The 27,668-nt window shown below is 38.7% G+C and overlaps 1 protein-coding gene across 1 annotated transcript in view; it reads left to right on the top strand.

Moving 5' to 3' along the window:
• Window positions 1–6,974: 6,974 nt before the first annotated feature.
• The window catches only part of LOC134046439 (CD209 antigen-like protein B), a 131,131-nt gene continuing 110,437 nt past the window's right edge, over window positions 6,975–27,668 (top strand). The window contains exons 1-2 of the mRNA XM_062496902.1: window positions 6,975–7,073; window positions 7,485–7,598. Of these exons, the coding sequence (XP_062352886.1) occupies window positions 6,975–7,073; window positions 7,485–7,598 (213 nt within the window). The remainder of the gene's footprint in view (window positions 7,074–7,484; window positions 7,599–27,668) is intronic.

The raw sequence follows: 27,668 nt of genomic DNA on the forward strand, positions 1-27,668 counted from the left end.
AGGTAAAATTGGATTAAATGATAGGGTTGCTGTGGTATGCTGGAAGTCAGACTCATTCAGTGGTCCCATTTGACTTTAATATTTATGGATCTTTCTGCTAGTTTTGTTTTTTGGGTTGGTTTTTGGGTTTTTTTTGTTTTTTTGTTTTTTTTTGCTGTTCTTTTTTTTTTGTTTGTTTGTTTTTGTTTGTTTTTTGATTCATCAAGTATATCAAACTTCATTGCAAGCACAAAAATACAACATAATTATTTTCAGCTCCTGAAGTTTCAGACCCATTAAAGAGTAGAGAAGCTCAGTAACTGTTTTATTACTGCTACTGAAAGTATAATAATACTGGTGACAACAGAGGACAGTGAGCAAAACAAGGAGAGAAATGTAAAGGTGTAAATAGAATCATTAAAGCTGTTTCACACGAGATAAACACCAATGTCAGGTTAGTATTTCAAACCACAGACAGCAGGTTTAATTAACTCTTTCTTTCATTTCCTTCCTGAAAGAACTAACTGTAGCAATATTTGGCTTTCTTAGAAGTGCGAGGCTTTCTGTATTGCTTCCTTTCCTCTCAAATCAACCACCAGCTATGATGAAGTTAACAACTGTAAGAGAGCAGGTGCTTTCTGCAGTTCCTGGTGTCAGAGAGGTTGTCTATTTTCGTTCTGTCCTGGCCCAGTTCTGTTCTGTTTTGCTCTCCAGGAGCAGTAGATGGGACATGCACAGTGCCAGGTGGCTCTTGGTAGGGCAGGGCACAGTTCTGCTGCACACACCCTGGTGGTGTCTGTAAATGGGTTAACTGCACCACCTAATCAGTGGCTTGTTTTCATTTTCTTCTGCCTTCACTCAGAGTCAGGATTAAAATATGAAGGAGATTAATTTCTCATGTTTGGACTTGGTTGTTTATTAAATCTTATCTAAAGTACAGAGAGTTCTAGCTACCAGCTAAAAGTGAGCAAAATGGAGAGTGAATCTAGCTAGTTACAAGGTCTTTTAAAGCTAATCAGCCCAATCAAGAGCTAACACCTATATTATTTATACTTTTGACTCAATAACCAAACCCCTGTGACCCACAGTGCAGCACTAACTATCCAACCAAAAACTACTACCTGAAACTAGGAGGAAGAAGGAAGAAAACACAGAAAGAGACAACGCCCAAGAACGTCCATCTTGTCCCATACTTATTACTATATCCTAAAAATCCTGAATTCCAAACCCTTCACCATGTGAAATTACACACTTCTGCTTTAAGTACACACCAGTGATTTTAACTCCATTATTCAAATTTGGAAGCATTCTCCAAGGCCTCAAGTCAAAAGCAGTGTTCTCCTGAGGGTCAGTGTCAGAAAGCACAGAAAGCTCAAAACTCCCAGGCTTCAGGGTTCCAACAGGTGTTCCCAGGAAGGAAGCCTGAACCATGTCCTGGCAGGGTAGGGACCTGTGTCCCATGGCCTGAACCGTCCTGGAGTTTCATGGGATAATTTCTTGTTTATTATGTATTCAGGGCATTAGACATGACACAGTAGTGGTTGTGAAGTTGTGAGGATGTGGGTGTGAGGAAGGCAGTGTTTATAGGTGTTTATAGGAACTGAAGGAAGGCTACTCTGCTCAAAGACTCCATGTTCTTTTCTATTTATGTGAGTTTACCTATTTAAATTTATTATTTTCCTAGAACCTTGTCTCAAATGTGATTCGTAAAGCTGTGGTTGCATTTCTGTTTTGAAGGTGGTTTTTGACTTTAGGATCTGGAACTTTTATGGTGTCACACATGCACATGTATGTGTATATAGCACACAGTTTCATAGGATTTTTGAGTGTTTTATCTTCTTGAGTTTCATGACAGAATCAGTAATGTTTTCAACTTAGGAAAAAACTTGAGTCTTTCCATTGCAAAAGTTGGAAAGAAGTCCTTAACAGAGAGTTATTATCTCATTTTCTGTTACCACCACACACTTTGTGCTCTTGTACATCTTGATGCATTGATCCTGTCCCATAAACCTCCAGCTTCTCCACAACACAAAAAATCCTTTGCTATGTGATTTTAAGTACTGTGTGCTCCAGGCTCCAAGCTTCCTTATAAATCAAAAATTTGCTGGGTTTTACCCTGGTTGCTTCACCCTGTGGATCCTGGTACTGTCCTCTGTGTAACCTACAGATCACTTGGCTGATGCATGCTTTGCTAAACATTGCCCAACAATGCTGATGCCCTGAGGAATAAGAACGTTTTTTCTCAAATACACACCATTAATGTGAATAGGTTGGGAAAAACAGGAGGAGAAACAGGAAGGAAAAGCCACACAGACTTTGCTGAGTGTAAGTGAAAATTCAGATTACATCTAACATCCATTTCAGAAGTGTCATTCAGAACTGCTCTAGAATGTGCTCTTTGCTCTCAGGAGTGTTTCTCATTGGACAGTTGTTAATTTACTCACACAGATTGTCTTTAACACAGCCTTCCTTAACTAGCCAACAACTCAGTAATGAAATTGCCTCAAAACCTAAAGACAATACTGGTCTAGCATACTTAGCTTCCTCATAATTTTTGAGATATGAATTACAGTCAAAGGAACACAAACAAGCAAGCTGATATTGAGTGAAAAGACTTTTCACATGTTAATGAAATGAAGGAGAAAAGTATTTTCCTGTTGGTTCAGTTTTGAAAGACATCAGTTTTCACAATCCAGATTATCTGACAAAGCTTCAGTATGGGAAAAACTACTTTGTGATGAACACAATATTGTTTTTACTTTGTTTGAGCAAGAAAGAACTAAAATGATGCCTTGGAATTTGCACCTTCTGTGTTTTATTTTAGAGAAAATACAGATCACTGGATTAAATAAATACAGAAATAATATAGCTTTTAATGGAAAATTAGTTAGTCCTAACAAAATAATTAAACAGAAACCTAAAATTCCTGATTTTATTTCAAAGAAAAGAGTCTGTTCAAACTCAATTGCGATTGAAATTGGGCATATTACCCTGTATTTATATTAGAATTTGACACTATTTCCACACATATGTACTGAGATACACTGCACATTTTTTACATTACTCCTTTATGTTTCAGTTGGATGTACCCTTCAAGAGTGGTAGTCAAAGGTTCAAATTCTATTGGACTGAAAATGCTAAAAGAGTGGGATAAAGTTTGTCGAAAAATGCAAGAATTAAAGGTTAAGAAAGCAATAGTTCTTATTCACCAAGTACAGTCATCACTAGCTTACGGAGTGTTTGAAAGATGCCAGGAAAGAAATTTTCACCCAGAGAGTGTTTGGGCACTGGAACAGCTCCCCAGGGCAGTGGTCACAGCTCCAAGGCTGACAGAGCTCAGGAAGTGTTTGGAAAACTCTCAGGCACAGGGTGTGACTCTTGGGGATGGTGCTGTGCAGGGCCAGGAGTTGGATTTGATGACCCTGATGGGTTCCTTACAATTCAGAATAATTCTAAGACTTCTTTACTTAAAGAAAAAATGCTCTCCTCAACAGGTAATACCTGATCATGAGGGATGGATGCCTGTTTTGCCTCACATACATGCCTTGCTTTAACCCCTATAAACATCCTCAGTCTTAGACTAAGATTAGACTTGATCTTAATTGATGAGAGCATGTTACAAGAAGGTAGTGGAAAACAACATAACAAGTGTGTCAAGTGTTCCCTATTCTAAAAACAGGGCTTGTGTAAATTCAACTTGAAATGCCATCTTAATTATGACTAATAGAACTGTTCCAAGTGTTTCTTGTAGGTGCAGTTGTCTTAGCTTGTAACACAGTACTGTGCAGTGGGGAGGAGGTAACAACTCTGTTCAGCATGCAGGGAATAGATCTCCAGCTGCTGGAGCTACAGTGACATTAATAGAGGACTATGAAAGTGGCTAAGTGTGTTTGTTTCGAAGGAGATGAAATTTAATCCATTTTTGCAGGCCTCTGTGCAGAATATGGTTTATCAAGTAATTGGGATGGATTTGATACCTTTCTAGAGGCTGTTATCAAGAGCTTGTTTGTTCCTCATGTGAAACCCTGTTGATTTGTTTAGAGCCCTTCATGTCTGGGTGGAGCTTTATGTTCAAATGAAATATATAGGAATACCAGAGAACTGAAGACCCTTCTATTCAAGCTGATTTTTTGAGGGGAAGAACTTGGCTGAAGTTTTTCTTTTTTAAATGAAATCGGTTATAAGACTGAATCACTTAACTAACCGCAGAATAACTCCTGCCTCTCCTGAATTCAGTTTCTGGAGGTGAAATGCCAGGAGGGATGCCAGACTCAGAGCTGGGGGGATCCCTGGCCACCCATCAGAGCAGCTGCCTGTCTCTACCTTCAGCTGTTTGTGGCTGGTTTAGTCTTTTAGGCTCAAGCAGAGCTCCAGAGTTGAGCATGTCTCTGTCTTAGGGATGTTTCCTCCCAGTTCCAGGGTACCAGCTCTGCATCTTATTGCTCCCTGACCATGTTTCATTGATCGTGGATTCTCTATTTCAAGTCAAATAGGTAGGACAGTAGGTAGCATTGTGCTGATTTTCCTTCTGCTGTCCTCCACTACTGAGCTCACCAGTAATGAATGACCCAAGACTCAGATCATAGAGAAATAACATTGGAAATGTTTGTTTGTTTATTTTGGTGAAAATATTATGCCAGAAATGAAGCTTCACAGAAAGATCAGTGATTACCCCATGCAACTCACACAAGTCTTGCCACCTGGACCACAGCCAGACCACTTTTCTGTCAGTGATACTAAATGCCATACGTTTCCTTAATAATTCATCTTGCAACAAAAAAGACTGAAGTTAAAGCATGTGTTTCTGCTTTACAAACAGCTCCTTGGACATGTGCTGACTTTGCAGCTGCTTCCTGCAGTCTTTGACTTCTGTAATTAGAGCAACTGGCCAGCCCAGCTAATGATATTAAACTGACTGGTCTTGAATGTCATTTATCTCAAGGGTTTAATTTGCTGAGTACAGGGCAGCACAATACAAGATTTGCATGTGTTATGGCTGTAACTTGATTTTTTTAGCTCTTGTTGCTAAGTTACAATAAACTGTTATCACAGTAAATTGTCTGCATTTAAATGGACTAAGATTCCACCTGAAAAGAGCCACCCAGATGAGAATTGATAATATACTGATGTCTCAGAAGAAAGGAAAATAACACAGAACAACTTGTGAACAGGATAATTCTGTATTCTAGACATTAGCCAGACAGGCTCAAAAATAGCTGCTCAGACCCCAGAGACTACGATATGTGCTTCTCTAGCAAGTGACTAAGAGGTGATGTACAATAAATAGGTATTAATTTCAAAATAAGTTACATTACTATTGTCAACTGTTAATAAAATCACCATGACCTGTTGTCTGAATTGTACTTTAAAATTACTTTCCCTGGAAATAATCCGATGCCCTTGCAGTCAGGCACCACACCTAAACACTAAGAAAAAAGAAGTAAATATAAAAAACACTATCAAAGTCTCTGCACTTGTCTAAATGACTCGAAATAATCTCAAAGCATAATGTTGGTAAATGCTTTCCACTTTTACAAGTGGAAAATTGTGCCATATTCTGTGGGAAAATGGTGTAGAATCCATGCTGACACATCAAGATGTTGTCCTACCTCTTCCTGTAGCTCTGTGCTAAATTCCTGAAAATGCTCTGAAAGAACCCTTTTACCCTTAATCTATTTTAAATAATGCATGGAGGGGGTAGTAGCTAAGGGAGTTAAATAGACCCTTAAGGGGTGTTTATTTATGCCAGGTTTGAGTTCATTCTGAAAATATTCATGCTGGGTCATTGGATTATGGGTCTTGGTGGCTACTGGGAAGATGAGTGGTGTTTTTTGTTAATTGCTGATACCTGTTTGGTCACCTCCATGGGTGTGATCAATGTGGGATCTGTCATCTTCCTTGAGCAGAGAGTCCTTTTCATGGCAGTAATGTCAGGACAGTTTTTTTAAAAAGGGTTTAAAAGTCAACTCTTAATAAACACATTGCCAGTACACAGAAGGTCCAAACAAATAGAATGTGTGGGATATTGCAGAGAAACACCATAATAACATACAGGAAACACAGATAAATTTAGTTGCAATTGTGACACTTTCCACAGTACAGAAAACCTGTAAACCAAACCAAATGCCTTCCACTGCAGATGCACCATTAAAATCCAAAGGTAAGATTGTAGAATTCTGCAATGTGCACTAGCTGGTCTGTGATACTCTGTTTATAGGTCTAGAAAAAATACGATCCTGGGTGAATTTTAAAGGTGTCACCCTCCAAAGAAAGCCATTTGCTAAAAAGCATTGGATTGACAGAAATGAAGCTGTAGACATTCAGTGAAAGATTTCCATTAAAATCACAACTAAAAGCTGTCAATCAGCCCTAGCAGAAACCTGCTTAGACAACTCTGTTAGAAATACTGTGCCTCCTCGGAAAAGGGAAGAGTATTTCGCCAGGATTTCAGAATGGGGAGAAGCAGCTTCTCCCTTTACTTTAAATTGCTGTGCCAGAGACATTTACTGTCCTTGCAAAAACCCTCCTGCAACGCTGAATTTTTGATTCACAGCAGAAAAAGCAGAGAGGAATGCAGACAGAATACGTAGTGCAGTACTGCCTGTGCTTCAGCAGACTTGTTTTCAGTGAGCACTACTTTTGAAAAGCCCGAAAATGGGAATCGCATCTACACCAGAACCCCTCAGAAAGAGGGGGAATGACAGGGAAGCGTTTCTGTGGGCTGTGGAATTTCAACTCATTAAAGTGAAGAAACAACTGCTGTGGGAATGAATCCGCACGGAGTCCATGACAGACGCTCCGTTCCCAGCAGCACAGCACAAAAGCTTCATCATTTAGCAATGTTGAGAAGCCTCTCGTATCCACGGGAGCAGGTGGTAGTGCGGCCGCAAAAAGTTGCATTAAGGGGAGAAAATGCGGTCGTTAGGTTGTATTTTGACACGCCATCTCGTCCCCCCGGGTGGAACACACAGGGTTAACAGCAGAAGGACACACCGATGGCATGTAATGTCAGGTGCTCAGACACCCACCGAATTAGTGCCGGTGCCAGGTTCCGTGCACAGCCTGGCACCCTCGAAGCTTCGGGCGGCTCTCGGGTAAAAAAACGACACTTAAATCTTACCTTGGTGTAGTCCAGTGTAGCTTTTTGGTTGTTGTCCGTGCACCGTCAGGAAAAGAGAGATGAATGCCAGATCCCAGTGAGTCATCCTAAAGGGCAGAGCGGGCCGGCTGCTGGCTCGGGCTGCGGGCGGGCTGCGCGGTGCGGCGGCCGCGGGCCGGAGGGGACCGAGCGCGTCCCATGGCGCAGCCAAGGCACGGGCGGCTGCCAGACGGAGCCGGGGAGCGGGACGGCCGCAGGGAGAGCGCAGCGGAGCCGAGCAGAGCAGAGAGGCTGAGGCAGGAATATACCATGTGGCTGCGGGCTCCCCTTCCCTGCCTGCTGCCCAGCCCCGCAACGCGCTGCCCGAAAGTTACTTCTTAATATGTGGTGCACTCCCCGCTTTTAGAGCCTCCCTGCTCCTGTCTTCCCTGTAGTCCGTGCTCGGAGGGATTCCTCGGCATTTCGGCGATTACATGGTCTTCTCTCTGCTGTGGAGGCTGGCGAGGATGCTCTACGCAGAGTATGTTCAGCAAAGGAAGTGTGCCTGTGGCTGTGTGAAAAGCAGCACTTGGCTTCTTGCGGCAATTTTATAGGCTGCTTGTCTGGGAGGGGGAAACCAAGGGCAAGGGCGGCAATTCTGGCATCAGAGGGGGAAAAAAATAGGAAAAGATGTTTGGAGCCACAAAATTGTATGCAAGATAAGTTGGGGAGAGAAACATTTCTTGTTTACTCCTAACAGAACAAGTCTCTGTCTCTGAGTCTCTGGCTTATCATCTCAGGACATGTCTCTGCACATCAGAAATTGGTGCTAGAGACGGAACCCCTCCTGGGGATTCCCAAAATAAATTTCAAGAGGAAAAAGGAAGCTGTTGGAGTGGGTTGCTTGCACTAAATGACAAAGATTTCTCTGGGCAAACACTGCTGGTTTCTAATTACTGTAAGTCTCCAAAGTATGGTTTAATAGTTTCATTGTACTCACACCCCTCCTATGTATAAGTTTCTTTGCACAAATATTTTCATAGGACGCTAATAGAGGACAGCTTCACAGAAATTGGTGAGGGCTGTAAATACTTCCGTATCACTAGGGAAGTGGAGGAAATGTTTAGGTTCTCACTGTTGGCTAACTAGTTTGCTAAATCTGGATGGCTTTTGTGGGTTTTTGAATGGCCTTTATTAAATTATTTGTACTACTACTTCTGTGTCAAGCTATGCTCAAATTCTCTGTATATTTGTGAAATTTATCTGTCTGAAAGCGGTTGTGGTGTTTCATATTTTATATTCCTGCAATATGACTGTTTGTGCATGATCTTAATCCTTACTAATTGTCACAAAACTCCACCAAAAACTGGGAAAATAATTACAGCAAAAGGTGAAAGAGCTAAGATAGGTATACATTCTTGATTAGAAAACTGAGTGTAGGATAGTCCAAATGATTGCACCAGTTAAACATCCATTAGGTGTTCTGCCTGGGTTTCCCTCCACAGAGTACAGAGTACAAAACGATTGAGGTAATTTATTCTGGTCTTATGGGATAAGGATGGTCCTGTGAGAATGAGCTATGAGTTTTGGTTTTTTTTTTTTATTTGATTTAATTATCTATATAATGAAGCAGAACAGCACCCCATATCCAAGAACCTAGGAAATGTTTCCTTAGGCTGATTGCAGGCAAAATCATACTTTGGGGTATTTTCCCCTGAAAATTTGAACAACATGGCAACCTTCTTTTAACCCCGTTAATTTCCACATCTAACTCTGCATGGTGGCATGAATAGTGAGTACCTGTGAGTCATGTGCTGCTGCAGAGTACAAGGAGAGTTCTCCTTCAGCCTGTGAGTGAACAGAATGAAGTATATCCACAAGAATGTTTAATCTGAACTCTCTGTGGACCTAAATTCATCAGGAGAAATAATCTTTGGTACCACTGGGTAGTGGCCATGGAGAAGTGCATCATTATGGACAATTAGCTATGTTTAAGATGTCTATTCAGGATTCTTAGAAGTCAACCAGAACTGTAAAGTGTATTCAAGGTGTAACAGACCTTGTGTTAAATGGAAAATGGTTGGTAGGAGAAGAAAAAGATTTTGTGCCATGGAGGACACCTGCTGTAACAAAGACTGGGCTTCAACCACTCTGTGGTACTGGAATTGTCCCTTGAGATTCTGCACCACTGGGAATATTCAGTGGAGAGAGACAGGGCGGGGATAGGTACCAAAGAGAGAGAATATAACCAAATTCTTAAACACATTTCTCTGTGGTGACAGATGGCAGTGGCTGAAGCTGGGTGTCCTCCAGGGCAGGATAGGAGTGAGTAGAGTAACTAACGTGACTGTGACTGACTGAATTCTTGCACGTTTAGAGAACCACAGACTTGGTAGCTCATTCTTTAGTACTGTTCTTTCTACCTTTCACATTGATAGAAATGTCACTAAATCACCCACTCATGATCATACCAATAAGACATTAACATTATTATGATAGTGATCATGAAAACATTTTAAAAATAGGAAGGACTCCCTTGAAATCTATCTTTCTATAACCTTGTACTTTACATTCCTAAGGGGATACTTTATTAGTTTTTTTGCAAATTCCATTCTCCATTGAAATTTGACCCGATGTAAGAGGTTAGGGAAGAATAGACCCAGTTTGGCTGGGAGGATTGCTGCTATTGTTTTGTCAATGACTGTTTTTGTCAGAGTAAATATGGAGTAAATTCCAATTCGAATTAAACTTGTAAAGCTACATATTACAATAGCTGCATGAGTATTCTATTTCTATTTCTATTCTATTTCTATTTATTTAGAAGCTCTAGCTGGTGATAGGAATGTTATATTCTAGAGAGGTTGACTGACAACCTTCTTCAGATCAGATAGTGAAGATTTGCATATGCCAGAGTAGTCCTTAGGTTACTTACTGCCAAAGTAATTGGGATTCTTTGCTGCAGAGACAATGAGTAGGTCAAGAATCAGATTGAAAGTCAGAGGTTGACAGTGCTGCATACAAAAACTTGTGGTGCAACTGCACTTGCCCTTAGCTGCCATAAAGCCCAGGCTGCCTGGGGAAGCTGTGACATCTCTACCACTGCAGTATTCAAAACCATCTCAGACAAACACAAGAACACAAGAGGGCATCCAGAAAAAAATTAACAATGTATTTTTACCTAGAATATGGTTACTGTGATGTCATTTTCCCCCACATGCTAAATAGTCACTGAATATACAAATGGAATGTGGTCAGAGCTGGTGGTCCTTTCCCTTGACTTATCGTTGAATGCAACCAAATGGACTTGATGATCTCAAAGGTCTTTTCCTACCTAGTTAATTGTGATTCTGTGAAAATGACATCATTGCAGAATCATATTTAAGACTGGTCAGCTTTATCTGTTGGGTGGCTGGGCACCTTCCAAGAAATGACCAAAGTCTCTGGATCACAGTGATGTTCCTGAGTTCTGAAGCAATGTAACCCACGTGCTTATTTCTTACCCTCCCATACCCAAGTCGTTACTCCTGCTAAATTTCACTCCCTCACACTTCCTTGTATTTTGTTACAAATAGAGGAGGAAAAAAAGTGTCTTTCATTATTATTTTGATTTTTTCTTTTACAGATATATGCTTCTGTGTTTAGTCATTGTTAAGACTCCACACTTAACTCAAAATTTTGTACTTCAATTTAGGTGCTGAAAATTTTGTGATTTTAAACTCCAGTAGCAAATTCCAAGCATTAGACCTGCTTTATCTTCTCTCTCAAGCATAATTTTGAGGTTAAAGTAATGAAATTTGAGTTCTGGAAAGTGAAATGGACTTGAGAGAAACTTTAACCTTCACTGTTAAGGGTAAATCCACTCCAGTGGTGATCTGCTGTGTACAGAAATCCTTGACTTGAAAAGTACAATTCCAGAATGCAAAACCACTACAAAAGTTGTATCTTTTATTTCTCCAGTTTGCAGTCCAAAATACTACATTTGATGTATGAAATGTATTTATATTAAAGAATCTAAACTTATTGAAATACAAGTAGATTTTTTTGGATGGCTGTTATTATGTTCATATGTCTATAAATATGAAAAATGATGTTTTCAAAACCAATTAAATGAATGGTATGAATGATTACTTTGGCTGAGAAGGTGGCTGCACATGGCTGTCATTAGCTGTGTGTAGATATTTGTTTCTGTTTACTTTTGAAATGTGAAGAACCGCATGGAAACAGAACACAAGATCATGTTAAAAAGAAAAAAAAAGGAAAGAGGACTTCTTGTCTGTAGATAAATAAGCTGGTTTTTTTTCCAACTCCATTTTGTAAAAAGATTAAGATTTTTTAAAATCACAGTTTAGAAAAGAAAGGCCCTGAATTGGATTGATTTCATTCCTATTCCACAATGCAGCTCAACCTTTGTTTTTCTGGGTTTTGCCTGCACTCTCTGAATGCTCCAGTGGTATGGATTTCTGAGCTGCTGTCATCATCCTATTGCAGTAGTTTGGTATTTTTGTTATTAGGAAGCTTGGGGTTTTCTTTGCCTGATAGTCTTGACAAAATACATTGGTTGTCTCTGTTGTCCCCATCCTGGGTAAGGGAAGCTGATGAATTCTTTTCTGTTCCCGCAGCAGCTTGTTAGGCAATTGTTGTGTCTGCCCACATCTCAGCTTGTGAGGTGGGCAACCCATCTCCAAAAACATTTGCCTCTCACCCTGTTCTCACATGAAAGGATACTTTAGAGAACAGAGTATCCCTCCTACAGAGCATTAAAGTGAACGCAATTCTTCAGTGCTGTACCAGTGACTCAATACCCTGCACATCAAGGAGATGATCTCACGTTTCTACAGCAATAGCCTTGACATACAACGTGCACTCCCTGATTTTACAAGGATGTTGAGCCCTTGAAAACGGATTTTATAAAGTGCATTTTAATACTGTGGCTTAGTTCACTCACAGTTTCTATTATAAAACAGTATTTCAGTGTCTGAAGAATTCCTGGTAAAAAAGATCCCTTTGGATTGGTTGTTCTTAAGGACTTGAGCTTTAATTTTATCTTTTCTTTCTCTATTAAATTGGAACAAAAATATTTTGGACATTGGTGCTTTTAGAAGACTAATTAATATGTGGTTATAAAACCAAAACTCTCAACATTTACCTGGAACTGAGGAAGATGCAAATCTTTAAGGTTGGAAATTCTTTAATGAATATTTTTTACACTGAAAAATTACCAGTCCATTCAAATGCTAGGCTAGCACTTCTTTCCTTCTCCTTTCTCACCAGAAATATGTTGAGTTTGGAAATAGTTGCATTAGTCCATCCAGATGAATGAAAATTTGCCTCAGCTGAATGGTGGATTCAGATGCAGCCAGTATTTGGAGTTAAGACACTCCCTGGAAACCAGCTTTAAATTTATACCTTAGATTGAATGACAAGGGGTCCATCCCTGACTCAGAGGAGTTGGGAAGTCTGCTATGTCAATTGTTATTCCAGGATACTAAAACGTTTCACCTCACATTGCCATAGAACCTAATTAATTTAAGTTTAAAATAACCCCAAAAGCGCAAGGAGCCTGCTGTCAGGGGAACAGATAGTTCAATAAGGGGTATTTATGTGGGTTCAGGGATAAATTGGATGCCTTTTCTCAGCAGTACGCTTTGGCTTTGCTCTTATCAGAGGCTGGCATGAGTGATTGTCTGCTGTTTACTCAAAAGCATTAAAAGTGCCCTGTAGCGAGTGCGCTCCTACTGATGAATACTCAGATATTTGGGAGGTGCTAACTGTTCCAGAAACTTGAGGTAGCTCAAACTGTGTGCCTCAAATGGGAAAATGTACCTCTGATTTCCTTTTTCTGTAATATAGATGAGGACCTGTCTCTCAAAATCTTAGTGTGAATACTCTCTCAACCCCCACTAGCAATTTTCACTTTGCATCATTTTTGATTCATGCATTGTGGGATAAGATTCAGAAGGAATTAAAATGTCAATATTTTGTTTTGTTAATGAAATCAGTTAATTTTGGCCAGAGGAATATAATTATATATTAGAATAAGTCATTCAGAGCCCAGAAATTCTGAGTGGTTTACCCCTGTGGGGGTACCTTTACCCCTGAGAGGGTGGTTAGGAATGTCTTGTTTGGTATCTCCCTGATGAGTGAAGCTTAGAAAATGCAGCTTGCTCCACTGAGCTGGCAGAATTGGTCCTTGGTGCCAGTTTGCTTTTGTAGGGGAAGGTATTAACACAGAATAGCCAAGCACAGTGGCTATTTTGGGCTCGAGAGGTAATGAGAGGTTAAAAGGTGTGAAGTAGGGTTCCAGCTACCTGGTTTTGATAGCCCATGCATCCCGGAAATTTAATTACATATTAACTGCTGCTTTCCGTGCTATTAATGCTGTGAAATGGCCTGTGAGGGAGATGGTCTCAATTAGCCCTTGCATTAACTTTTTGTCATTAATGTGTGCCGGTATTGATGCTTTTAATTGCATGAGACTTGAGGAGAGCTCGAGCAATCACACAAGGATGCCTGATTTGACTGAAGTCTGGCCTCTTAGGTCACAGCAATACAGAACAATTGGGTTTGGTTTAAAGAAAAAAAAAAATCCAGAATTAGGGCAACCAGTGGAGATATTCTCTTTTTACACTAGGAGTGGTTTAGAGATTGCTGTTATTTCTGAGTAAACCAATCCTTTGTTATGATAAAGAAACTGATCTGTGACTTTGTTTTTAAATCTTAGTAAAGCTCATATTGGTTTTCTTGTCTGTCCTTCATTTATTTTCTGTTCACTCTCTCTTCCTGCCCCTTCCTCCATCCCTCCCATTGGCTCAGACTTTTAAAGATTTCCTACCTTCCTGTTGGATACCTTAGGCATCATAGTGACAGCATAGCCCAGTCACTGTGGCATCAGGCTCGAGGGTTATCCTTTCCAGCACAAGTCAAATTTCAGGAAAAATTTCTAGTGCCAGATTATTCTGGTTTTACCTGGTTAAAATCTAATGTTTGAGCAGGAAGCACAGGACTGAGAAAGATGTGCTTGGAGTATGGGATATCTTAGAATTGGTTTTATGTATTCATTAAAGGAGTAAATTTTTTCAAGCTTACTGAATAGATGTACTGAAGTCACAGTAATACAAAGGTTTTTTTTGTTTGTTTTAGGGTAAAATAGCATTTTGAAATAATTCACCCTTTTAAATTACAGATTTACTCCTAAATCCATCTGTTTTCCCCTAAAGATTATATATTATTGAAGCCATACTTATTCTTCTAGAACACAAATCTTGATTCTTTTTGTTACAATGCAGAGATACCTAAGTGCTCATATTCTGTCCTGATGATATGTAAAGCTGTCTCAATTTTCCTCCAGAAGCCCCCTATATAATCATTCCCTAAGGGCCTATTACATAAATTGACTCTGGTTTATTCATACTGTGGCTTTACAAGCAGAAATACTGCCTCATTCTTAAGACTTTTATAAATCAAATTATATTTGCAATATTTTATATAATTTATTTGTCTGTATTGATATTTATGTAAAAATAATTTCATATTTCATTCATTGCAAATTTTCCAGTTTGTTTCTAAGCTTGAATAAACTTGTATGTGAGGAGAAGATTTCTCCTGTTTCATTTCACATGTTCCTAAAATATCTTTCAAGAACAATCTAAATGGATTAATTAATCCTATCTGACACTAATAAATAGGAAAAAAAATCCTCCTCAGGACAGTTCCCTTGCAAACCTAAACTGAGCTGTGTTAACTAAAAAGCTGTAAGGTTTGTAGAAGGTTAATGTTTCTGAAGTTATTAATGAAAGCAAAACCACTACTCAGGAATGCACGATGGGTCTGCCAGACTAGGTTTGTCTCAAAGTTATAATATTACTTTTTGAAAGTGGAAACTGTGTTTTCTCCTTTTTCCTCTTGCATATGAACATGCGTAAGCACACACAAGTCTAATTCTGTATCAGAAAAGTGTTCAGACTAGAAAATCATGGTCAAGCTGATTAGAATTTGGTAAAGTCAAAAAAGAGTCTCATGACAGAGTATTTGGAGGAAAACTGTTTTCTATCTTTCTAATATTTTTCCTCTAAAATGTACTATAATAGTGACCCTATTAAAATATGAGTAACAGCAAAAATTGATAATGATTCATGCAATTAACTATTAACCAAGTGCAGTGCGTCTATTTTTGCTGTGAATTGGGAAGCCTTGTTGAAAGGTTTCATGCTCAACTGTTACACATATTGGTCAGAAATTATTTGTAGTATCAAGAATATAATTCTATATAATGGCAGAAATGGAGAGAGGTGTAAAGATGGTGACAGATTGATTAACGGTGACAGTTCTGAGTGTGCTGTTTCTTAGCCTTGCCCAAATATGACACTTGGGTGCCATTTTTCATTTTCACAAATTTCACCAAGAACTCACAGTAGTGTGAAGACCAGACCTGCACACCTGTTAGACAAACCATGGCTGTTTCTTTTAATTACTTAATTGAATAGTGAGAGATACTTAAGTGCAGCTGTATTCCTGTCATGAATATTTGAGTGCTAGAGAGAAATATTTTCCCCTGACTGCTGAGCAAGTTTGCATCTATTTTTTTTTTTCAATTCAGAAGTTGCAATCAGTGTTTCAATAACTATGGTAAGGTTTTAATAACTACAGTAAGATTTTAAGGTTTAAAAATAAATAATCTAGGTAATTTCCCTAAAAGGAGAAACCTGAAGAGTTTTCTCAGATCATGTGCTAATTTTGATATCAGCAGAACTTGAAATCTGAACATCCATGCTTAGAATGTTGTTGATACAATTTTTAAAATGCATCTTTGTTATTGATATAACAGTTAAAACTGAAGAAAGAAATTATTAAATTGTACCAGGTGTGGCATCCAGCAGTTTGAATTCCATCATGTCCTTGTCCTTCATACACTGAGGTGATCATGCAAATAAAGATCAGAAAAGTAAACTGTAAAGGTAAATGCTGAAAACTTACATAAGCCTGTGTCTTAGAAGTTTAACCCAAACATCTGTCTGCTATTCCTGCAACAACATTGTATTCTCTTTCAGAAATAGTTCAAGTAGTGGAAAAACAATTATAATATTAATGTTATGTGGAGTCATTCTTACATCCAAGGCTTGTAGTGGAGGCGTGTATTTCCTGTTTCCTCTTACTATTCTGGTTAGGAAGAAGCAATACCTAAAACTGGGTAATTTTGGACTTCCATCCAGCTTTGGGAACTACTTGAGGAGTCCTTCTGTCTGCCCAGCCTGGAGCTCTTTCCACACTGTAGAATGATAGAATCATTGAATGTTTTGGGTTGGAAGGGGAATTAAAGTTATCCTCTACTTCCAGCCCCCCAACCATGGGCAGGGACACATTCCACTCGGTCAGGCTTCTCTCAGAGTCTCATCCAACCTGGAATTTAACTCTTCCAGAGTTGAGGCCTCATCACCATACGAATAAAGATTTTCTTCCTTACTTCCAATCTGTATCCCTCATCTTTTAGTTTAAAACCATTCCCCCTTGTCCTGTCATCATCTGCACATGTAAAAAGTCCCTCTCCCTCTTTTATTGTAGTTGGCTCTTAAGTGCTGGAAGGCTGCAGTAAGGTCTCCTTGGAGCCTCCTTTTCTCCATGCCGACCCAACTCTCTCAGCCTCTCTCCATAGAGGAGGTGCTCCAGCCTCTGATCATCTTTGTAGCCTCCTCTGGGCTTGCTGCAACAGGTTCATGTACTAGATTTGTAATATTTTTAATTTTGCTCATAACCCAGAAATAATAGTTATTAATTTGATTGGTTTATGGTTGAAAAGGTATTGCTATCCAAGATGGTAAAATCTGTTGTCAGCAGGCCTTTTATTTGCAGATGCTCAGAGCAGATGTTTAGGAGGAGCTACAGCCAGGGAACCACTTGGACCAAACCTTCTTTTATTTCCCATAGACAAAGCCCATGGCTGCTAAGAAGCCTTTATTAGAACTACTTTTAATTTTGCCACCAGAAATATCTGTGCTTAGAGCTGCTGAACACGACCCAGTTTATAAGACTGGGCTGTAGCAGTCCTGATGAATTTTGGCTGTGCTGCTCTCCAGGGACAGACAGACAGACAGACAGGCTGCAGCCCCAGCCACCAAGCTGCTGTCCTGTTTGTGCTCGCTCTGTGCACAGGAATCAACATCCCATGGGAGCAGGACACACAGAGTAGCTGGGAACAGTTTGCTTTATTAAGTAAATTTACTTAATAAAAGAAGTTAATTAAACATCCTGCATGGGTAATCTTTTTCAGTGATGGCTTTTTGAAAATGTATTACTTTTCCTTTTCATTGCTTTTCTTTGACTGATACTTTGTTTCATTGAATTCCAGATTCAGTCCGTCTGCATTAAAAATTATTTCACAGTTTCTGGTCGGAATGTTTATATAAGGAGAGGCTTTGAAGTTAGAAAATATAAATCAGGAGAGCTTCTTTGATTTAAGGCTTTCTCAAAAAGCCCAAACAAACCAGGTTTGAGGTGTTGGTTGGGTTCTTTCTTTTTCTTTAGTGATTTTGTTTGGTTGGTTGGTTTTGGTTTTTTATCATTATTATTTTTATTATTTTTTTTATTCCCCAACCAGCTAATACTTCCCCAGCTTACAACAAAATTTTAATCTGTTTACTTAAAAGAAAATGTGTTTTGTAAATGAAACATGTCATTAACATTTATTTTACGATATCAGCATTTGATACTTCAAAGACATGGTCTTTCTAAAGAAAAGGAGGAAATAATGGTCTTCTTTTCCTGTGCAATAAATATTGCTAGTTTTCCAAATAGGACCTCTATGAATTTAAAATATGTGAAACTTTAAAATAACCTGATATAAAATTTACCAATCTTAGTCTCCATGTACCCTACCTTAGTATGTTAATTAGTTGAACCAACTCTTCCATGCTTCAAAACGTCCAAGAAACTGATTAGACCTCAAGTCTGTGTTCTGTTCCCCGACTTTGCAGTTATCTTTTCAATTATCTCAAATTTATCTTTTTGTTCACCTGGTTTTGTGCCATTTTTCAGTTAAATGTGATTTCATTTCTTCTGCAAATGATGTTTGATTAGAAGGAGTAATTTGTTTCCTCTGTGAGTATTTCTCAATTAACTGATTAGCAAGTTTGGCTGGGAGGTTTTTGTAATTTTTTTTTCTGCTGCAATATTCTTTTGCTGTTTGAGTCAGTGGTTTCAAGAATCCCCATCACATTATTTCTCTTTTGGTGTCTGATTCTTTTCAAATACCTGAATTCTCAACTCATTTTTAATAACATCAGCAAATAACAGTAGTTTTGGTTTGCTTATTTATCAATTTAATTTTGTTTCAAAATCTGTTTCATGAACAAAAGATTTTTCTGAAAGGTCTAAGGGTCAGCTACCAGGTTTGTTTTTGGTTTTTTTTGTTTCACAATGATGCATACCTTCCATTTCATCAGCAAAACAGCACAAAATATCTGAATATAGATTTTTAAAAACTGTTAAAGAGTCTTAAAGGAAATTTGCTTTTTTCACATATGATGTTAAAAAAACATAGAAAAATACATAAACTGCATTAAATTTTCCTTTTATTTGGGAATTCGTTTTTGTAATAATTTTTGCTTTGTGATTTATGAAAAATATTGAGGTAAGTAATCAAGACCCAAATCCTTTCTTCAAACTGAAACAGCAATTTATGTGTGATAAAATTGTCTGATGTTCAGGAGATTAAGCCTCCTACAGGCTATAATGTTCATGTTCCAGTCATGCAGTTGAATAAATTACTCTTATTTGCTATTACCATTACATCAGTTTGAGCATGAAGGGTCCAAACCTTTCAAACCTGCTTTTATTAAGAATGTTGTCATTGCTTTCAGTGACCTCACAGATCCAGAATATAGGTGGGCAACAAGCATCTCAGAATCACCTGCTGAGAAATAAAAATTTGACTTCTATTTCCATGAGGTAAAACAACCATGGAAATTTAATAGATTAACTATTTTATTAAAAAATTCTGCTTACCTCTCTTTTTGGTATGGCTGTCTCAGTTGGATAAAATTTTTGAATCTTTATATACTCATTAGTACTGAGCATGTAGCTCTTCACAAAAGGAAAGCTTAAACCCAACTAGCTGATCTTGTGAAAAAGCCTCCACAGCTCTGGAATATGGGCTGGAGACTGCAATTAAACTGATAGATTTTTGGATTATAATTTGAAAACTTTTTTTTTTTCACTGATATTATGGAAGAAGATATGAACACAGAACTTTAAAATCTGCACTTGCAAATCTCACTGTGAACCCTAGCTGAGTTGCTTTACTGTCTGAGATGCATGTTTGAGTTTGTATAATTTCACAGATTAAACCCACAGGCTATCAGTTTCCCTGGGTTTAATAAACATGACCTATGCAAAATTGATTTTGCTTGGCCAGTTTCAAGATGAAAATGTACTTTTATCTGTTTTTCTAAAGTGTTTATTGAGGTCATTTCACATACTGCAGCAGACGAAGTAAATATTCAGTATTTTCATGAGATAGATGAGCAGCAAGATGATAAAATCTTGCTTGAATGACTTGGCCTGCACCAAATTAATCCAGTCTCAATGCAAAAATGAGTCTGGGGAAAAAAATACTTTCAAGACAGAACACAAACACAGAGTTCAGTTTTTTTCACAGGCTCCATGTAACACTGTTTTTCATCTTCCCTTTTGCACAGTATTCTGGAATGTGCACTGCATTGCCACCAAATGTTGGACTGGAGGAAACTAAGAACCCTGTAGGAGTTTCTTATTTCCATCTCTTTAGCCCTGCTCTGAGTCCCTCTGCATTGCTATTTGCCCTTGCTCTGAGACCTATTGCAGCTGAAAAAGCCAGCCTTGATTCTGTACCACTTACCTGAGCGTGGCTGGGTGCTGGGCTCTTCAGCTGCTGGGAGACATCAGAGCCTCCTCTGGAATGGATCTCATCACCCTTTTGCTTCTGTGCCTCCTTCTAACCAGATTGTTCCAACCAGCAAGAGAATCTGCAATAATGGGGGATCTGAGTAGCATTTCCCTATGAACACTTAAAGGTGTATTGCAAAGGCTGTAAAGGTTGTCTGACTTCCAGCCGATTTTCTGCTACACTTTCTGCCCTCACGTTTAGTCAAAGGTGTAAAACATTTTCTATTCCCACCAGAAATAGCTGAAATACAGAATTTCTCAAGCTTGATGAGACATTTGCTGCATCACTTGATTTGGAACGCTTTGCTTAATCTGTTTTTAAGAGTTTGTTTGGGCCACATTAACATTTGAGTTACCTAAATGATTATTTTTATTGTGTGCTGTGTGGGACAGGAGTGTTAGGGCATTTCCTTCAATATCTACAGTTATTGATCAATGTAAGTCTGGAAGAGGGGTAGGGAAACAAGTTTAATGAACTAGGACACCTTTTTTGGACACATTTCTGCTGATAGACACTGGAGCAAAAAGGAAAATTCTAGACAATTTTTAGTGATGTACAAAAAGCTACTACAGAACAAAATACCTGCACTTAAATCTTTTGTGGTAATATATCACATGTCATTTTTTCCAGAGCTGACCCTCTGTTTACTCAATGTATTTACCACTGTGTAAATGATTATATAGTACCAGTAGCAATTTTGCCCAAGCAGGGATGAGTCAAAATAATTATTGTAATGGAATTTTAACATTCCTCCTCTCTTGAATATTCGGTTCCTCCACTAACAGGGTTTTTATTAGGAGAGCTAGAAATAGATATGGTGACCTAGGAGAGCGTCAGGATTTCTGCTTACTTATGAATTCATCATGCTTCCTTATCTACTAAGAGAGACTACTAGCAAAATCAGTAGTTTTCTATCAGGTAGATACAGGATAGGTGTTTTCAAGTCCCATACATATGTTTTAATAAACTGACCATTGAGCCCCATACTATTTAATTGATACTGCATCAATTTAATACCATGATAAAATTTTTACAGCACAGAAACCTTACACTTAACATTTTTATCACTAAGTGCCAAATCTGAGGTGTCACTTAAGCTGACAAGTATTTGTTTTTATATTAAAAAGAAAAATAGAAAAAACCAGTCTCATCATAAATAAAACTGCAGAGGTTCCTAAAGCATGACAGCAAATTTTTCTCTCTGCTCTTACAGCTTGCGTCATTGGTAGGGTTAAAAAGAGAAGTGGTTGTCTAGCAACACTGACATTTTTATTTCTTGTTTTGATAGTGCTAATCTATCAGCATCTGCAGCTAATGGGAACACATAATTTAGAATTTTTTTCTTACAGCTCTGTATGTGAAGCAAAATATAATTTCAGTAGTAGGGAAGAAACTGAATTTGACCTTTGTTTTAAAGAGATTGTGTTGTCATTTTAATATAACTTGGTAATGTACAGTAATTAATAATTAGTACAACAGTTTTAAAAAGATCATTAATAAAAATTGTATTCTTCAAAAATAATTCCTGACTGTAGATTGACATAATACTAATTTGTAAACTGCTGTAGGTATTATCCTTTGGATTAATCTTTGTATTGCTAGAAAAATAGCTTTTTTTCTGCTTTTTTTTTTTCCCCAGATGATTTTTATCAAGTGACAACTAGACTTATAGAATGATGCTTTCTGCTGAATTAATATTCTTTTCACTTCTTAGCCTCAGTGGTCTGATTTTTCTGGTGGCCAAATTTCATTAAAGCATAGGGAACAGTAGGCTGAAAGCATAAGGGAGGAGATGATTTAACTCAGAAATGGGTAATGTCAAGGTACTCAACTTAAACAAAAGACAAATTCTTAAATGTGGAAAAGGTTCAGATGCTAAAGAAAAGAGAGAAGTGGTGCATCCAAAGAGGACTGAGATACTTTCAAAATCCAAGAAACAGCAAGAGATAGAAAAGGTCTGGAAATAGTAATGTAGCTGTGAATTGGATTCAGCTGTGAATTCAGGTGTGGACATTAGTAATTCGTGTGGCCTTTGTGGCTAGGAAAGAGCTCCTTGATGTTATGCTTGAAAAGGGAGGAAATCAGGCAAATATTATCAGTAAAATTGTTCCAAAATAGGCTAAAAATAGTGGTTCTGTTCAGTGATTAGTACTTTTGTAATTGTACAATAAAGCATTTTAAATCTTGGGGTAGAGAGAGGTTTTTGTTTTTTGGGGTTTTTTTTGAGAGGTGATGGAGTGATAGTTAATGCATTTCATTGTGAAGTATAGAATTTTGAAGCTATGGGGATATCTTGGGATCCTGGGTTTGATTAAAAGTTCTTCTTGCTCAGCATCCTGCTTGTGACATCAACCTGTGAAGGTAAGAAACGTTACACCAATATAAAAACCTGTCTTTGGGATATTTTTCTTTCTTCTGGGAAGTACTTCTGGGATATTTCAAATCAGGAGCTGCACATGAATATTTTTTTATGGATGTTGTTGGATGTGTTTTCCATCAATTATTCTCCTTCCATTTTGGATCAATGTGTGTTTTGGGTCTTGGTGCTATCTGAATAAGGGGCTTCAAAATGTTCTTGTTTTAGCGAGCTGCTTCACAATGACACTGATTTACCTGTGTCTTGTATGATGGGAAATAGCAAATATTAATTTCCCACTTTTTTTTTGTATTATTCATTATTTTATAGCTTTCTGTGACAGTTCCTAGTCATTAATTCCTTGAAAAATGCACTCCTTGGGAGGCAAGCACAGTGCCATGAAGCCAGGGGTAGCTGTCAGTCTCAGCAGGTCGGGCATGGTGCAGACACCCATTTACAGCAGGTCCAGAGAACAGATGACCAAGGAATATGCCTGTGAGGAGCCTTTAAAAAATGGAAACAACAATCTGGGGCATTATTTACCCCATATATGGTGAGCAAGATGATCAAAAGTACTTTATATATCATTAGAGGACTTGTTATTTACAGTTGTGAGCATTATGAGAATTCTTGGAGTAGTGCAAGGATTTTTGTAATTCTTATATGAGAAAATCTCTTCTCCCTTTGAAGATAGCATCATCACTCATGAGTTTTCTCAGATATTGAATATAAGTTTCCCAGAAATTTTTGTAAATCTTGAGCAAATATTATTTAGATAGATTCTTCAATAAACCTAATTCTTTTAGGACATCTTCAAGATACGTGTGTAAATGCAGGGGATTCTCAGCTGAAGCCTAGAAAGTCAGCGTCATGTAGCTCATACCCGGAGAACGTACATCTGAATTATCACAGAGAAGTACTAAGTGTGGGAAGCATCGAAATATTGGAGTGTAATATCAGAAACACTCAAGTTGAGCAGCCTAGGTACATTTAATGACATGTCTGGTGAAGGTTTCATGGCATGGTTAACTTTCCTAGTTTTTCCATGAGCCGGTCAAAGGTTTCACGGAGGCGGTAGAAGTATGAAGTTGTGCTATATTTGCACTGCCTTCTGGGTAGCGTGCATGACACTGAGCAACCTGCTGCAAGTCATCCTGTCACAGGGGTTTCACATGACATGGGCACAGCTCCTTTCTCCCATCTACAGGTGGGCTAATCAGACACCCTGCTCTGATGGGTCACCTTTTGGAGACAGGAAAACGCTCATGTCCTTCTTGCATCAGGTTATGGAGAGACTTATCCCATATGGACAGATCTGAGGTGCCCTTACGGAAGTTTGCTCTGCAGTTTCAAAAGAACAAAATTTGAGCGGTAAGGGTCTCACCCTCCAGCCCACCCCAGACCATAGAAATGGTGTCAAGCTATGGGAATATGGGAGCAAAGGAGATGAGGCAGAGTGAAATAACTCAGGGCAGGACTGAATGTGTTAGATGATGTTTGGGAAATGAGGTGGGAGTTCAAGGAATGAGAGATTCTTTTGCCTCACTGAGTAACAGCCTAGGGCTCAGTATTTAACTTATACTAGAACCCGATCCCACACGCCAGCATACTGCAGACATGGGAGTGTGCAATTCATCTTCTTTTTTCACTGTTAATACCCTTTCAGACTATTATGTCTTCCCATCCTGTCTCCATTTTCAGCTACCCAGGTTGATAAATATTTAATTATATAAATTTTCGATCATAAATCATTTTGCCCATGCTCTAATCTGTTCTGCTGGTCTTTTCTTAACAAGCTGCAATTTGTCAGTCTTACAGCTAACATTATTTCCTGCACTGAATTAATTCTTTGTAGTGTGTTCATGCCAAAAACTGGCCAAAGGTCAGGCAATTATCATTTCTGCAATGCATTGTCTTCATGGATTTTCATCTGCAGCTGCACTAACCCTGTGTAGTTTTTTGGTATTTCTGCAACATGGGAGTTTCTGTCACCCCACTTCTCTTTTGTTGTATTTTCTAGATTTCTTCCACTCAGTGAATAGCCAGCCACACGTTGATTTCTATGTCCCTAGGTGTTTTTTATGTGCATTTTTCTAAACTGAAACTCATGCTGTCATTTTCTGCCCACTAGTGCCTCTGGCTCTGTCACTAACTTTTCTCAGCTCTGACTGATATTCACAATTCTTTCTGATTTAGTATTGTCTGCAAATTGCACCAGAGCATTATAAAGATATTTTTAAGAGGCAGAGCTCATTAAAAACATTCTAGAAGACATTTTACCCAAACTGACTATGTTCTCATCAACCACCTTGTCTGTTGTCCCCAGAGGATATCATACTTTGTGATATCAGAAATCAAATCTCGAGGTTAAAAAGGATAATAGTCTTCATTTTCAGATTGGTACTTTTTTTTTTCTTTTTAATGGTATTCTTCCTTGGTCTCTAAAATACAAAGTTGAATAAATATGTGGTGTACATAGGAAAACGTGGCAAGAAATCTGTCTCATTACAAGACCAAGGCTAGAAGTCACATCTTTTTTAAAAGGGTGATCTTATTTAAAAGGAATCGGGGAAATTCTTTAAGAGGAAGAGAAAAGGCAAAGCTTCCTAAGTTCTTCATGCTCAGAAAACTGCAACATGTTGTCCTTAGACATGTTTTGGAGAACTGCAGTACTCCTCAGTGCTATTCCTGTATAGTTCTAGTAATTTGGCTACGTTTCTCTGGCTGTCCTCCCAGGTGCCATGGGAAAATAAAACAGAAAATGAGAGATTGTGAGACTTCTCAGCTTGGTGCTTTGAGTGAGAGTACAGCACATGGTGGGTGAAAGTCAGCTGACTTGATCAGGAGTTATGTTCACAAATCTGGCAGGATGGCTGTGTCTACTGTGGTGATCTGTAATTTACTGCAGAGATCCTATTTGGATGCATTAGGCACCCCTGCTGATCAGACCCTCTAGCTGTGACAGATAGAAGCTGGTTACTGGCTCTTCAGAATGTTGCTATCTGGAGATGATTATGGCAATCATGCCTAGAACAATAGCAAGGGACAAAAGGAGCAGGGGGCAGCCTTGCCATCTCACTTGAAATTTCTCTACCTGTTTCTAGGGAGCCTTTCAATTCCCTGAGGGCAGCTGCACACACTTTTGTTAGGAAGGTGACTGGTGCCAAAGAGCCTCTGACACTGAGAGGTTCTCCCAAGGCTAAATGTCTCACCTTTCTGCCAATTTGCCACGTGGCTCAAGTGATAACTGAGAAAGTGAAGAGAGAGAAACCCCAGGCCTGCAAAGTGGCCACTCTACCACGGACACATGGTAACACAGTAAGGAAGTTGGCGTGATCAAAAGAATTACCAAAGCACCCTGCAAGGTATCTGAAATGGTGGAAGGGATCCAGATTCAGGGACAGAGGCGGGTGTGAACAAAACCTTCCAATTTTTATTGTGTCATTAAAGACACCGTATGAGTCCAACAGTAAAAGGATCAGTTCTAGAGGAAATTTCTTTACAACAGCTCAAGGCGGGCTAAGTCCTCTGATTCCTGCTTACAGACGTGCTTTACCACAGTCAGAGAGAGGCAAAATTTCAGTGTCTTTCAGTGTGCAGTACATCTCATGGAAAACTACAGGTGTATTATCCATGGTACAAGAATTCTCAAATTAAGAAACTGATGTTCCAATGTGGAATTTGCATCCTACATTGAATTGAAAAAAATAAAACAGGTGGAGTGGGGATATTGGAAAAAAACCCCCAGAAAATGATCTTCATAAGCTTTCATTATCCCCTCTTGTAGAACACAATCTAGGTCTTTATTTCCTTACTATTTTAATCTCTAAGGCTTCAGCTGCCTCCTGCTCTTTCACAAGGTTGTATCTAACAAAGAGCAAGCATGGAGCCAATGGAACAGCTTGTGCACTTATTGCTACTGAAGCACTTTAATTCTTGGACTTGCCCCCTTTCCTGGGGCAGCCATTTAAGAGACATGTCTCCCACCAGGTGCACAAAATACTCTTCCAAGGAAGTGCAAGCTAATTGCTTTCATTCTGCTTCTGAACCTCAGGGCTGGGGGAAAAGACAATGGTCTAGAAGAGCAATAACTTGAAAAACTGAAGATTCGTTGGCAGTTCACTTTGATATGCGCAAGAACTCAGAGCAAGGTTAATAAAAGTAGAAATGTTCATGAAATCTAATTTCTTTAGTTTAAACATGGTTTAAGTTTATTCCACTAAGGCAGCTATGTAAGGAAGCAAATGCACAAAAATGTCCCTGCGGTGGGAAATCAGTCTACTGTGGTTTCAGATATTGGAACTGCTTTTCACAAATGTGCTTCTGGGTCTCAATGAAATGTTTGCTGTAAATGGAAGATAAGTTGTATTCTCATTGGTCTCAGCTTGTTGACTTTGTGGAATTTCTTCACTGCCACAGCTTTTTGTCAAAATAGGACAATGCCTTTGTTAGACCACTCATGTACTGATTTGAGAAAGAATTGTTGTGTCCTTAAACAGCCACAGGACCAAGAATACTTCTTGTGCTTGGAATCTTGGAAGTGGTCTGGATTTTTATAGGTATTGTTAAACATCCTGAGAGTGTACCCAATAGGAAGGAGGCTGCAATGGCCTGTCTGGAAGAAATAACATACCTATAATATGAAATTCTCCATTCATGTTTTGAAATAAAAACATAGAGTGAAAAGTTTGAATAAAATGTATGATTTAACAAGACTAGCTCCGTTTCCTTCTGGAATTTGCCATATTTTCAATCTTGCAGTAGGCTGGATGCAATATAAAGGTAATAAGATAACTGTGTGTAGTTTTAAAAAGCCACGCTTAACCCACTAAATTTTTTGGTACTCTAATCCTCTGGAGCCTTTTCTTGGAGAACAGATCTGATCTTTGGTTAGAATTTAAAACATCAGCTTGTACTGTAAAGTGCAGTTACTGGCTTTTAAGTTTGATGTCGAATTAAATGTAATGTAACTACTCAGAGTAAGGAGATGACCTACTATGAGATATTAATTGATTGTCAGGAACCATTCTGCTTCCCTCCCATTCTCCTGAAGAAGCTCTGTCTGTTGGTATTTACACAGGAGAGCTAGCAAGAAAGATAGACTACTCTGAAGAAGGTTATAAATAAATTTCCAGTGCTCTGGAGTTGGCAGAAATGTCAGACTAGCCAGTCACCCTCTTTCTGGGCCTGTTTTTAACATCACTTTCACTGTTACCTTCGTTTGTTCACACAGTCCATGCAAAAAATCATGATATAAAACCTAAACAGCCCTGGTCTTGTGCCCAGTAGTCTTGAGATGTTTTAGCCATTTCATTAGCTTTCAGAGCACAGTTCTGAGA

This window comes from Cinclus cinclus, chromosome 7 (genome assembly GCF_963662255.1).
Source record: "Cinclus cinclus chromosome 7, bCinCin1.1, whole genome shotgun sequence".
Classification (NCBI taxonomy): Eukaryota; Metazoa; Chordata; class Aves; order Passeriformes; family Cinclidae; genus Cinclus; species Cinclus cinclus.